General features: G+C 36.1%; 1 protein-coding gene across 4 annotated transcripts in view; it reads right to left on the reverse strand.

The window, feature by feature from the left end:
• Nucleotides 1-14,651, reverse strand: part of PDS5B (PDS5 cohesin associated factor B) — a 96,628-nt gene that overhangs the window by 64,012 nt on the left and 17,965 nt on the right. For all 4 annotated transcript variants that reach the window (XM_069012256.1, XM_069012250.1, XM_069012232.1 and 1 more), the window contains exons 2-6: nucleotides 12,045-12,170; nucleotides 8,434-8,637; nucleotides 3,873-3,959; nucleotides 3,679-3,776; nucleotides 2,441-2,567 (exon numbers count right to left, since the gene is read on the reverse strand). In XM_069012256.1, coding sequence (XP_068868357.1) covers nucleotides 2,441-2,567; nucleotides 3,679-3,776; nucleotides 3,873-3,959; nucleotides 8,434-8,637; nucleotides 12,045-12,152 — 624 coding nt within the window. In that variant the 5' untranslated portion in view covers nucleotides 12,153-12,170. The remainder of the gene's footprint in view (nucleotides 1-2,440; nucleotides 2,568-3,678; nucleotides 3,777-3,872; nucleotides 3,960-8,433; nucleotides 8,638-12,044; nucleotides 12,171-14,651) is intronic.

The following is a 14,651-nucleotide window of genomic DNA, read 5'->3' on the forward strand; positions in this document are numbered from 1 at the left end:
TGCAGTCATCCTGCGAGCACCATTGCTTTTTACACTTACTACTCAGGACTATGGACCATATCTATTTTTCATCTTTGGAAAAATATTGTCTTGGTTTAAGGGGCAATAGTATCGAATTAACCTTTTGTAAACTGCTCAACTAATTACTACATCTCTTAAAAATATTCACGTAATTTTTGCATCAAGCTGTTTAATGTTGAATTTCAGCCACTGGAGCTTAGCATCCAGGATCCAAAACTAAAGGAGCTGTTTGAACCTTCTGTTCCCAACACATACTTACAGACCACAGGTTTGATAAATTAAACAGACTGAGATTTGAGGAGCTCAGTCTTTTTTTACCCAATACAACTCTTTTCTATAATACAGCCACTCAGTTCACAAGGCCACTATACATTCATTCCCTCTCATACACAACCTTCCTTCTGGGCATATTAAAAACACACCACTTGCCTGTGTTACTTTCTACAGATATAATTATTTTATCTTCAACAATCTCTCAATCTGATCAGCTTCAAACCTGAGCTAGAAGCAGATCTATGTTCCTTCCACTCCATCAAAAATATTGTTCGGTCCCTAGGAAATCTGGGGATTCCCTACTGACCATTACACCAATGTCTGCCATTATGCCATTTTTGGTGACCAGTCTGATTATTCAATTTCCCTTTTCCACAGCCGACACAGCTGAACAGTGAGGTCAGCCAAGACACAGGTTTTTTTATGGTGGACCTTATCCTTACTCTCCTTCTAGTTTTGTGCTTAATGGAAGAGTGGAAAAATTCTCAACTCTGAATTCATTACACTTTTCCAACTTGACATCAGTAGCCACAGAAAGTAGTCAGAGGACCAAAATTTTAAATAAACACCATGTGGAGATTTTGAGATGAAACAGAAAAATATTAGAAGCTCCTTTCCATTAGTACGGAAAAAAAATAAAACAAAGGTAAATGTACTCAGAATACAGTCTGGCATTACATAACTATTTCAGTTAGAAAGCAGGCTATAAATGAGCATCCTATCTAAAAAGTGACTTCAATTAAAAGCAGCAGAAAATGCAAACCGCCAAATACATTATCCTTATTAAAATATTCAGTCAGTAATTTTAAATCCACCATGAAACAGAATTATTTTAATGCTACAGACATCCTTACAGGATGCAAATTCTTCAACTCAAAGTCAATTTATTAAACATGAAACATAAAAATAGTACAGTCAAATCAAGATGAACACAGATGACAAAATGAAACAATAGATTCTTAATAACTGAGAAAACACAAACTGAAGTATTTTGCATAGTCTCGCTTTTGTTTTTTGTATTCCAAAGCTTTCCTTTGTAAATTTGGACTTTAGCCACACAAATTTCAGTCTAGTCCTGGCACAGAAGCATTAGACTCCTTGAAAGACACAGCTAAAACATTTCCAGTGGTGAAAAAAATTACTGATCTATACTAAGCATTTAGTCTTTCACTGTCAATATAAAAATAATTTATGTGCTATTTATTTACTGAAATTGATGGCTTGTAGTAAAGGCACACTAGTAGGCATTCCAAAGCATCTCTCAGTTAGTAACTACTTAACCTTACACTTTTCAGAAACCACAATAGTTAGCACTTTCCTGAACATAGTTTAAGGAAAAAAAAAAAACAAAAAAAGGTAATAGAAGTGTCCAAAATACAGCTAAAGATACATTCCCCAGAATCCTTTTTTGCCATACACAACTCACAATTGAGTAGCCCATGAGATTTCAGTAGGACACAACTAGTTTCCTGAACTAAAAAGTCAGACTTCCATGCTTTTTAAACATTTAAGTAACACAACACATGCACAGTTCTGAAGATTTTCCTTCAGTTCGTCTACAGTAGACTTTTTTTTTAACATGACATTATTCATTAAGGTTAGACAGCCATTCCTTGGGCTCTTCAGAAACAACTATTTCTGCACACAGTTTTAATTCTATGGCTGCATCAGAAACATACCAATAACACCAAGCCAACATTTCTGAAACACAACAGAGCCAATTAAAAATCAGAGTCATAACAACTTTTTCCCTCCCACTTAGGGCAGCACCTTAGTTTGAACTGCTGATACAGCACTACATGAATCTAAAACTTTCCAAAGGATATATGTAACTTCTCTATTCCATTCTACTGACATTGATGGCATATAAAAAAACCTCTGTTTAAATTTGTATGACATTTAACCTTTTAGACTACTGTGATCACTGATCCTTTGCTTATGGCAAGTATATCAGAGCAATGAAACTTGACTGAAATTTTCTGGCTATTAAAATTACTTGTTTGCTAAAAGAAATCCAGATAATACAAGGACATTTGCTACAGCCATCCTCCTAATGAGATCTACATGTCTGAACACAGACATCCAAGAAATCACAATTACAAAAAAACCAATAGAACAAAACAAAACTTAAGCCACTAAGTCTTACCTTATGTGCTGGCACTAGGTTAACTAACACTGTATCCAAAAGTTCCTGCGACACAGTATCTCCCTCACAAATGATAGAGCTCATTAGATCAACCATGTGCATGTGTACTTTTTGGTTATGACCGTTGCTGAAATTAAAAACAAGAATTCTTAGTGCAATATCTATATAAAGTACAACTTCTGTTCAGAGTACTCCCTGTGGTGATGCCAAAAAACAAGGAATAAAATAAGCAAATCACAAGTTCTCTTATAAATCAAAATAGTTCAATTCCCTGATTGCATATACCATCATCCTTGAATTTCGTGCTCTCCTCATTCACCTACTGTAGTAAGAGGACTGTATCTCCCCATATCATGAAAAGACAGTGTATTAGAACATCTCTCTGCTCTACCCAGCACAGGGGAGACTTCCTCTGGAGTGCTGTGTCCAGTTCTGGGCTTCCCAGCACAAAAGGGACACACATATCCTGGACTCAGTCCAGCAAAGGTTCATAAAGATGATTAAGGGTGTGGAGCTGCTCTCATGGAAGGAGGGGCTGAGAGAGCTGGCATCTTTTTTTAGCCTTGAGAAGAGATGGCTTGGGAAATAACTTATCATTAAGTCTAAATACCTGATGTTGGGAGTAGAGAGGACAGGACAAGACTGTGTTGAGACCACACACTCAGTGGTGTCCAGTCACAGAACAAGGGGTAATGGGCACAGGGTGAAATGCAAGACATACCATTTAAACATAAGAAACTTTTTAAGTAAAACCATGATTGAGTACTAGAAGGTTGCCCAAAGAGTCTCTTCATCCTTGGAGATGCCCAAAACCCAACTGGCTACAGTTCTGGGTAATCTGCTCAAGCTGACCTGGTTTGAGCAAACAGAAAAGACTGGACTACCTCTAGCAATACCTTCCAGTGTCTACTACTTTCTGACTCGTGTCTTTACAGCAATAATCCTCCAAATTCCTTAGAATTGCGTATTAGACCATTCAATTTCAAGAACAAAATAAAACTAATGCAGTAAATGACAACCAAAGTTTCTTAGGAAAAAAAGATGATGTGCAGTGTGTCTTGTTTCATTAGAACAGAAAAAACTGACAGAACATTGTATTTATACTGTTACCTTTAGTTAAACTGAATTACAAAATTACTAAGCTCATTAATGCTAAAAGTCACACTGAACAGCTTTGCTAGAAGCAACTGACTTTAATCATGCAATAATATATTGTAATTGGGGGTGACAATACTTACTTTATTACTGAAAACAGCGTTCTATACAGCTGTGTAAAAATCTCATTGCTGTCCTCTAATTCAAAGCATATGTTATAGGACTTGACCCAAGCAATGTTCTGATTTGGAACAGAAAAAAAATAAAAGTAGTTAATACAAGATTAAATTGAAAGATTACATTTAACAGTTATTATGAAATAAGTTACAAAGCTTACCTCAAGCAAATAAAAATATCGATTAAACTGGGGGCTTTTTGTATCTTCTAAACCTTTAAGTTGCCTTGTTATGAACATAAATATGTCCTGAAAAGAAAGAAGTGCTAGTTATTCAATCAACTGCAATTAAACCTTCAAAATAAAATAATTGCCTTTTTAAGTTACTAGTATTATTCAGTCACTACAAAATATGCAGCAATGACAGACATTATTTCACTATCCAAAAGAAGATCATCTACAAAAGCATCATGGAAAATGTCAAGGAGTAATTTTAAAATACTTCACGTTTCTTTAAAGGGTTGAAAAAGTAACCTTTTCCTAAGGGAACAAATGTTTCCCATTTCCAAAGAAAAGCACTCAACTTGACAAACACAGCTGCAACTGGCTGGCATGCTGCAGAAGTCAAGATATTGTTATTCAGCAGGACAATGAATTTAATATTTTTACTTCATATTACAATGAGTTTCAAAAGAACGGGAAAATAGCAGTAAGCAACTACACCTTTCCTGAGAGTGTTATTGTATGTTCGCTCTGTATTCTTTGTGCATTTCTCAAGTCATCATGATATAGACACAGATCACATCTCTTGCAAAAACTAATAAACCAAGTTCCTCCTGCTTCCTCTATCAACTTTCACCACCAGAAGACTCCAGAAAAAGTCTCACACAGAGTAAATTGAAGCACATTAGACGGAACATATAGTCAATTATGAACAGAATGGAAACACGCAGGAAGGAATCTTTTAAATGTTTTTTACATTCATATAATTAACAGCTGGAAATTCACAACTGCTACATTAAATCAAAATATTTAGAAGTAAGTATCACCAGAAACAGTTCACAGCCTCAACTGTATCTATGTTTCCTCTAACAATCTAGGTGTAAATCAAATAAATTCCAAAAGGTATAAAGTTGCCATAATAAATATAAGAAAGCTTTACTGTTAATCCTGAAAAAATTATCCTAGAAATAGTCCATAAAGTTTTTCTGTAACATTTTCAAAATGACCATTTTCCCCTAAGTCCCCCAATAATAATGCACAGACAAAAGATAAGAATGGGGCTCCTTTTTTTCTAAGACTATAACCACAAAATCCAGCCTTAACCATTAAGCTGAACACTTACCATGGTTCTAGGTAAAATCAAGAACTAGATAACAAGTGACATCACCATCTCTTGGCAAAAAAGAACAGCAAATACACTCTTCAGAGATACAGCTACATTGATGTTTTAAATCAGATCGAGACTGTGATTTTGAAGCGTTAAGGACAATCAGAAAGATCACTGGTTCACACTTCAGATCCCTTACAGAGCACACAATCTAGACTCATTAGCTGAAGTTAAACCTAAAGACAAAGGATGTATCTCATGGTCTCCAACCACTCAGGGGCATACAGTCCTCAGGCAAAAGCCCATCTGAAGAATCCCTCCTTTAAAAACTAGTGCTGAACACTAGCAGGTAGGTCATCACTCCCCACCCAAAATGAGGGCTGTCTTATGGAAAACCAGTACACTGGAAGGCTCTGTAAAGTTTATAAGACATACAAACTGAGTTTCAGGGAAGAGTAAGAATCAATTAAGAGGGCATGTGACAGACTGAACAATGCCAAACAACAACTACTTAATCTCAGAACCCATGCTCTATGTTAATTATTTCTGTTAAGCTTTTCTTGTAGAGGTAAATCTCAATCAGCTCCTTTAACCAAGTATCTTACTTTTTATCCTGTAGCTCAGTATGCAATACTTACCAACAGAATGGGATTCAAAGACCCTACTAATTTTCCAAAGAAAGTTCTCATCACTGTGCTGTATATAGCTGCAGACATTAATGAATAGCATACATGTACAGTAAGTCCAACACCTGAATGCTTCAAATAACAGCATGGTTTGACAAAATAAGCTTTTACTCCTAAACTATTTTTTCCTACTCCCATTTTAAAGAAAGCAAGATAGACTAGACTCAGAACTACTCACTAATTTTTAATATATCATGTCTTATGACCAAACATTTTTCTCTTTAAGCACAGTTTCCCTTTTTTAAGCACACAACATACTACTTGGACATGCATTTATAAATTCAAAACACAGGCTGCAGCCTGTGTTAAAATAAACTTTGGCTGCAGCTAAAAAATTGCAATACTTTCACAACTGGACAATATGTTTTCACATCAGACTGCATAAAGCAAGTCTACATTAGAATCCAGACTCTAAAAACAGAAGTGCTTACACTTCAACTTCAGAGAAAATATTTCTTTATTTTTGTGGATTGCTGTCTTGATGCCAATGAACTATACAAAGGCTTCAGTAATCATCAGAGCCATGGCTCTCACCAGAGAACACCTTCAGATAATTAAAGTTCTGCTACCATACACACTTTTTAACATCTCCATTTCAGCAAAGACAGACAGACAGTCCTTCTGTTCCAGTCATTTTCAATTGACACATATAAGCAATTAGATTATCTTCCCACCAAAAAATTATATTTGGGTTCTAAGTTTTACACGGACTGAGGAGGGCTCAAAGTTAGAAGTTTATAGATCCCAGAAGAGCAGACCTGCTCTAGCTCTGTCTTTATTCTACTCACGGCATTTTCCACCCCTGTTATCAAAGCTCTTTCAACAATCAACAAGGAATGTAAGATTTATACTCATGATACACATAAAAGAGGGAAACCTGAGATACTGATCCCTTCCCTCAGCATCTCACTTGCACAATATGTAAGTTAGAAAGAGATCTGCTGAGTCTGAAGCAAGGGCAAAAGCTTAAATCTTAAATCTTTTCCTGCCAAGAAATTAATATTTTTCAGCACTCCCCTTTGCCATTTTTAACTTTGGTGCTAAACATACGAGAAGAGACAAGAAGGCAGTATGGATTTGATATTAAATACTGGGTAAAAATAGTGCCAAAATATAACCCAAGAGGAAGCATTCTTCCTCTTACCTCTGTCATAAAGTGGAGGGAACTCTTCGACATTTCTATCAGAGCTTGTCCTGCAACCACAAAAGCTGTGTTCAGAGGAAACGGCTTTGCAAAAAACCTACCCCAGTAGCCCTAGGCAAAGGTTGCTATTGTTTGGCTTTTCTTTTTTCCAAATGTGTTTAGAAAACTGCATCAAGAAACTGAATTCTGAAATCCACACAGATTACAGAACTCAATGCTGGCAGTGGAAGTCCCTTGTCCATTTAGAGCTCTGTCCAAGCAGTGGCTGTAGTATTCTTATACTTCAGGTATGAGATGAGTACTGCAAACCTTCCAATACTGTACACTATGAAATCCAAAGCTTAGTAGCATTCGGTAGCTCAAATACTGTAAGGAGGAAGTTAGTTGGCCCAACTCAGAAAGAGAGAAATTAAAACTCTAAGCCTAACAAGCAAATGAAAACATATACTCAAAACTGAAGTAGAAATCAGGACATCTAAAAACCAGATTTAAATATAGCACAGTCAAGAAAGCTAGTATTTATCTCCAGTTGAATATGGTGCAATCAATAAGTAAGGTAAATAGATGTTGTATCTCTGATTACACACTAATTCAGAATTAAGAAAACAGAGCTAAGAAAAATCCCTAGATATCTCTCCAGGATGTCTGCTAACAAAAGATGTCCTACTGCAGTTGAAACTGCACTGTTTCCCTAATTAGGAAGCACTGGTGGTGCAACCACTAGATGAGAAATTGAGTGATTTCCTCTTAAGTGATAATAGATAGACTGTCCACCACAACCATCTTTTTATCCTACTGTGGAATAAACAAAGACCAAACCAAATGAAACAGAAAAGACCACACACGCTTCTAAATCAGGGAGCCAAAAACCCACGCATTTTTCAGTGTTATTTTCATCTGGTTTTTTGTAGATTTTCCCTAAAACTCAGTTCATCACTCTAGATTCTGACCACGCAAGGGAAACAGTTTGATTTTGCAAGTTGGAAACAAAGTTAGATTTCTACTAAAAAAAGTTTAAAAACCCAGAAAAAAATTATTTTTTTTTCTGAAACAAATGGAGCAGATTTGTACTTCCTTTTCAAACCTGACATTTCTCTATCAACCATCTCCATCTAGTGGGATCAGCGATGTTTGTAATTGCAGAATTTTCCAAGTCACATCAAAAATCATTAAACTCTGTACAAAAGTACTTTATCTTTGTTTCAATAGAACCTTTATCTATAAATATACAATTACCTGCCTCTTGGTAGCTTAAGTGGAGACACAGGGGTATTTTCCCAAGTGAAGGTATTAGCTATCTTGCAAGAGATTGTGATAAAAGTTATACATATAATCAGTATTTCTAAAGTAACAGTTCACTACCTGCAAATCCCAATAACAGTTCAATAAAATTATTATTTTCAATACAAATCCAAAACTCTCAAAGTTTTTGGAAGATGTACTGTATAGCCCTTTATCTCATGGACAATTGACCTGACCAATCATATCCCAAAATCAAGTGAAAGCTTTGAACTGCTTAGGCTGAAGCAGCGATAAAGGGAGGGAAAAAAACCAGTCATAACCAATTACATTAATCACTGAGTATAAAAACCTGGTGTGGAAAAAGAGATTAATTTCATTTACCTTCAGTTTATCTGGTGAAGTGTATGGAGCTTCAGGGGCATAAATTCTGAAAATATCAGCAAGACAACATGCTACCAACAAACGTACATCCTTATCAGGATGTTTGAGGAAAAAATCTGAAGCAAGATGTAAAGCAAGATTTAGGTAGAGCTCCTTTTCTTCTTCAGAATCCTGGTCCATGTCCATGAAAGTTTTCACAACCATCTAAATAGACAGATACACATTAGTACACAAAATGAAATATTCTGTGTAACAAGATCCTTACTAAAAGTCACTTTTCTGGTTTTGTGCAACTTCTGTCAGAAGCATTATTAGCTATGCAGTAGTACTTACTTGAGCAACCAGTGTTTCATTTTACAGGGTACTGGAAAGACCTGGTCAAGTCCTCTATCAGCTGTCCCAACTGTGTCCCAACACACAGTCTCAGCAGAACTACAGAAAGCCTAGTTGTAGACTTCCCAGATCTTTTTGAGAAACCATATAATCAAGTTGGACAATTGAAGAAGTGCAACAGCATTCACTGTTACAGCCATTCACTTAAAATTTCAGAAAACACCAAAACATTGCTAAAAATATTTGTTTCTCCCTCAACAGTTCAGTGATGATTTTTTTCCTTCTATTCTCTTTCAGTTTCAGCTTTTGCCCTATTACTCCTCTGAAGAAAATTCTATTCCCTGCGCTGTCCAGAAGCAGAGCACACACTTTCAGCAAATGCATATATAAATCCAGGCAGCCCAGTGGCACGGATGTTGTCCAGCAAGGCTAAAATGACCACTAGGATTATTAGGATCCAGTTATGGAAGTTATGGAAGAAAAAAAGTCTTGGACATCAGATATTTAACATGCTAAATAAAACAAAAGCGGGAAAAGCTATATTTAGTAACTGCTAGTTGATGAAAATTCTTACATTTAAAAAACTTTCTGAAGGAGAGAAATTTACTGACAAAACAAAGTAATTATGCCCTTCTCCAATTCCTTATCTGACTCACAGAGGCAGAGTTATTTTAAGGAGTTTAACTCTTGCAAAATTAACAAAATTATACTAAAGACTTAATTACGCTATCCTGAGAATTAAAGCCAAAACTCCCATCTATTTCTTCAGTGCAGGAAGAGATATTTTTCAAAGAATAATAACGTCAAGCCTAGAATCCTATAACACCGCAAAATACTTTACTTTGCTATAGTTTGTTGTTTAGTTGGGTTTTTTTGCCCCCTCCAAAAAATTTACTATAACTGGTTAGGGAGCAACAAACCCAACTTAAAAAAAACCCAAACTTCTGCATGATTGGGATCACAGAAGCTGTAAAGTTTTCAAGCACATGAGAATCCTTTACTAAAAGGCACAGAAGACCAACAGCTCATGCACACACTTAACTTCCATTGCAAGAAAAATAAAGTCCTCCTGTGTCAGGCACAAGATGAACCACTTGAAGTGCATTGGTGCCCTTATACACTAATTAAAGTAATTTATTAATCAGAATTGTTTTCATTTCTATGAAAAGTAGTCTTTTCATACTTCTTGCAACAAGTATGGGGTTTTTCTGCTCTGGAAATGAACCTTTAGTGTTTCTTCCCTGATAACATGAACATCTGTACAAGTCAAGACAACAAAGATCAGTCATCCTGTCTGCAGACCAATCCATCACAGTGTTTAAGGAAAAACAAAGGAAAACAAGCTGGTTGTCCAAGCATAGTTTTCCAGCTTCCTGCAAAGCAATAGGTTAGAGGACTCCTGAGCCTGAAATCATACCCAGACCACCACGATTTATACTCCTGGAGCTTCATCTTCCAGATGTGGCACATATTTCTTAACCCACTCAAATTTTACTACGTCGTTCTACAGAAACAAGCTTTGGAATTCACTTGTATAAAACTTACAGAAAAGTGTATTATTAGACTGCTGGCCTAAAATTAATGTTTCATTAGATGATGACTTGGTTCTTGTGTATTAAAAGAAACTGTGGAAAAAATGCTTTTCTCACACTGTTCATCATTTCCAAGTGTTTATCACCTTATTTCTGTCTTCAGTGCTAGTTCATGACCATAATCATTTAGTTTCCATCTCCTTTCCAAATCTATTATAAACTTCAAGAGGGCATCAATACAAAATGCATAAAATTTCCAAAGTAAGTTATGCTAACACAGAAATTCAGTGCACATATTTTCCATTTTATTCTCTAATTACCAGTAATTTGCATTTATATTAATATATTGTCATTAACAAACAGCAGAATGCCTCCTTCTGCACAGAAAAATGCTTTTTCCCGAATAATTATGTGAATTTGGCAGTCAGAGAAATCAAGAGGCTAATAGCTCCCTTATTTATCAACTACTATTCTTTAGAACCTGCAACTGTGTTTATACTGAAGTTTCTGTACACTTGTAGTGTACCCTGGATCATCCAATCTGTTATAAAAGAAGCACTGTGCACTTTTTCCCCTGTCTGAGCACCAGTGATTTCACAGCCAGAATAAACAGCTAACAAGAAACACAAGACATCCTACAAAGTTCTCCTCTTCTGCAAGACAGATCAAGAGGACAGAAGGGACTAGACATTCAAGGTCAAAAATGAAATTAAGCTATAGAAGAAAAAGTATCAGTAAGAACTGTGGTGCTGCATTTCCACAAGCTGAAAAAATACGCAAGTGCTAATAAAGAATTCCTTCTCTTAGGAATCACTAAAACACAAGGTTATAAATGTTGTCTTTTATTCAACATCACAGAATGCAATACACTCACTAAAGTCTATCAACCAAAATCCCAAAGCCTAGACAGGTTACTGGGGGGAAGAGGAGAAGCAATCTTGTGGTTTGGGATTTTATTGGTTTTTGTTCATTTACCGATAATTCCAACTGACTTAAAACTACTTCTTCAGAAAAACTCCAAATTAAGCTCTTCCATCTGTTAGAATACTTAAGGTTCCTCTCCCACATCTGTTCCCCCCTGTTTCACAGGGCAAGCCCAAGTTGCAGGCATTCCTTCTGCACAATACAGGTCTGCCTTTTTGTGAGAGTACACAGGTAGGTACAGATCTGTAGTAACAAAATTAGCCTTTATATCTGTCCCAACCTTCCTGTACACTTAGGCCAAACAAAGTGGTCAAGAACTGAAATACATTAAAGACTGTATGTATAGTCAAAGTATATAGACTAAAATAACAAAGACTACCTTCATCATGATACAGGCTAAAATAATGAGAATAAGGGGGTTTATAAACAAACCAAAGAGCACGAATGCATAAAAGGAATATATTGAGGGGTATCCAAATTATTTCCAAAATTATGACTCTCTTTTAGAGAGGAAAATACTGGAAAACAATAAAAGTACTGACTTAGCATCATAGCTGAAATAAAATTTAAGTAGTATTTGAAATTAATGCAGCTCATTTCTATCAGTGATTTTTTAAATTCATTTAAACCTTTTTTGAACAAGCCACTTCAAGAAAGTGGTAGAAGAAAAGGCACGAGAGCAAACAAGTTTCTCCTTCTACGCATAGAAAAGGTAAAGCCCAAAGCAAAATAAAATCGTTCCAGGTATAAAATATAGTAATAGGATCATTGAACATCTTTTACAAGAAACTTTAATCTGCAAGCAATTACTTGGTTACTAACCTTTAGCCTTCTCACCATCTCTTCTTTAGATATTTTATCAGAGATTTCTTTGACACCTGGAGGATAAGTGATTTTTCCATCATTGGCTCTCGTCTTTGAATGAGCCATGATTTCACGGTTTTAAAACTGTGGAAAGAAATTAAGAAGATGATGTTGTTTAACTAGTTCATGTTTAAAACCTTATCTGTCCCACTTTGACAAACAAAATCCAACTAGAAATATACCAACAAACCCATACAAACACAAGAATGACAAAATATTTTGATCTGTTTCAGTAATCTATACTGTGGGAGACAGCAATGGTTTTGATGTCCAGGTAAATTGTCCTACAGCACAATAAAGCTTTCAAGAAGTACAGAACAGAAAAAAGCTAAAACTCCTCATTCTGGAATGTATTTGATCTTCACACTAAAGAGACACAACCAAGAATCTTACTGTATTGTATGATATGTTTCCACCTCCTGGTAATAATAGATTCTAGTAGCTTGGGCATTCAGACATCTGAAGTGGACTTTGTGTTCTATTTACAGAATGCAATTTCCCAAAAAGCCTAAACACCAGTGCTGTTAAGTGTTACGCATCACCAGTTGTAACTTGCCAATACTGCCAGAAAAGCATCAGATAGAGAATGAAATTAGAGACAAAAACAGAGCCGACCAAATACAAGTCTTTCCTCTGTGCCATTAAAGCCAAGTTTTCAAGTGAAAGACTGCAGATAAACAACACTTTCCTCCTCCTAAATTCCAACTAGGAAAACAACTCAGTTACTTAGTTTCTAAGTCCCTTTACACTAATGCAAATACAGACTACCATGTAATCCACTCTAAATTATGCAGAGTTTCATTGCTGTAGAGAAGGAAGCTGAACTGAAAGCTTTACTTACATAAAAGTAATCAATACAAAAGATGGTGAAAAAATCTAGATGACATGTGTGGGGACAATTAGGATCTTAGAAAAAAACTGTACCAGGGCAGCTACAAATGAACAAAGAAACAAAAGAAACAAATTTCTTTGTCATTGCCTTGATATTTTTATTTATTTAGCTAAAAGCATGATGCACTTCTGACAGCCATGACTGTACTGAACTGTGAATTCCAAGTCAGGAATTTTCTTCCTACAGACCTCCTATAAAAGAATCTATGTATACTTTGAATTTCTTGGAACTACAACATCAGAAATAAAAATCAGCCAGAATCCACAAGAAGACATGGGCTAGCAGCATGTTCCATAACAGCCATAATTAAAACTTACTGGCCCCCAAACCAAGGTCATTCTACACTGAAGGAGAACTAATACTTGAAATATATTTGTCTACCCAACCCCTCCAAAACACGTCAACGTGTTTTGTATGCTTCAGTCCACATTTCATGAAAACAACCAAAGTTACAGACTTGCTTCATCTTCACTAATCTTTTACCAAACAAAAAGCTAACATTGGCTTTTAATTTTTTTTTTGCAAACAACATAGACAGAACAACACATTTTATTTTTGTAAATACGGAAAATACAAGTAGAACAAACAATCAGATTTCATTCAACAGGCATGACGTGCAATGTACTTCAACAGATACAAAAAAGTCAACTCAGTTTCTGTCATCTTCTCTTTACCTACATATACCCAGCAGTGGAACAGCACTATGTACCTGAAGTTGTAGTTAAAACTGATAATGACAAAGCTGGGAGGAAACAAAAGTCATTGGAGTAACTTCTTCTAATACTAAAATATGATGTCACTTTTATCTCCATTATATTTCTTTAATGCACTCTCGTGACAGTAAGTTTAGGGCTCCTCAAAAGCAGACAGAAATTCTAATCAAGTTTACTTTTCTTGCTGTTTGACATAGATACTCCAGTCTACCTTTCAGATGGGATGATGTTATATATTATAGCTAAATTCATTTTTAACAGCTCATCACAGCAGAAGGGAGCCTTGCTCCCCTGAATCTGAAAACATATAAAAGCATCAGATGCTTTGTTGAACCCATCAAACTCACCAACTCAAAAAAGAAGCCTAATTGTTTTGGAAAAGCATGTGACAGGCATCAAAGCCAACTCAAGGGAAAGAACAGGAACTAAGGTAACTGGGGAACAAAACTCTATTTTCCAGTGGTGGATAGCTGTCAGATCAGATCAAATGCAGTGGAAACTTGATTAGAACATGGTGATGTGGTCCTGTTTGGAGCACATTTTGAAATAATTCAAAGACTGAAACTCATGTGTTACAGTCTAGCTCATACATCCAACTGCCACACCACCAAGCTTTTAAGCTTCAGTGGCATCCAAGGTCTGGATGAAACTGAACCTCTGTATTGTGTTTATGTGGCAAGGTCTTGGTAGTCGGGGAGGCTGAAGGGATGTCCCTATGGGAAGAGACCAGAGGCTGCTCCCATAGCAAACAGAGCTAGTTCCAGACAGCTCCAAAATGGACTCATCCCTTGACAAAGTCAAGCCATCAGTGACACTGGTAGTGCCTCTGTGATAACGTATTTAAGAACTGACAAAAAATGCTGCACAGCAGTTATGAGGAAGAAAAGTGAGAAAAACATGAAACAACCCTGCAGACACCAAGGTTAGTGAAGAATGAAAGCAATCTCCCTGCATTTATCT

This window comes from Aphelocoma coerulescens, chromosome 1 (genome assembly GCF_041296385.1).
Source record: "Aphelocoma coerulescens isolate FSJ_1873_10779 chromosome 1, UR_Acoe_1.0, whole genome shotgun sequence".
NCBI lineage: Eukaryota > Metazoa > Chordata > Aves > Passeriformes > Corvidae > Aphelocoma > Aphelocoma coerulescens.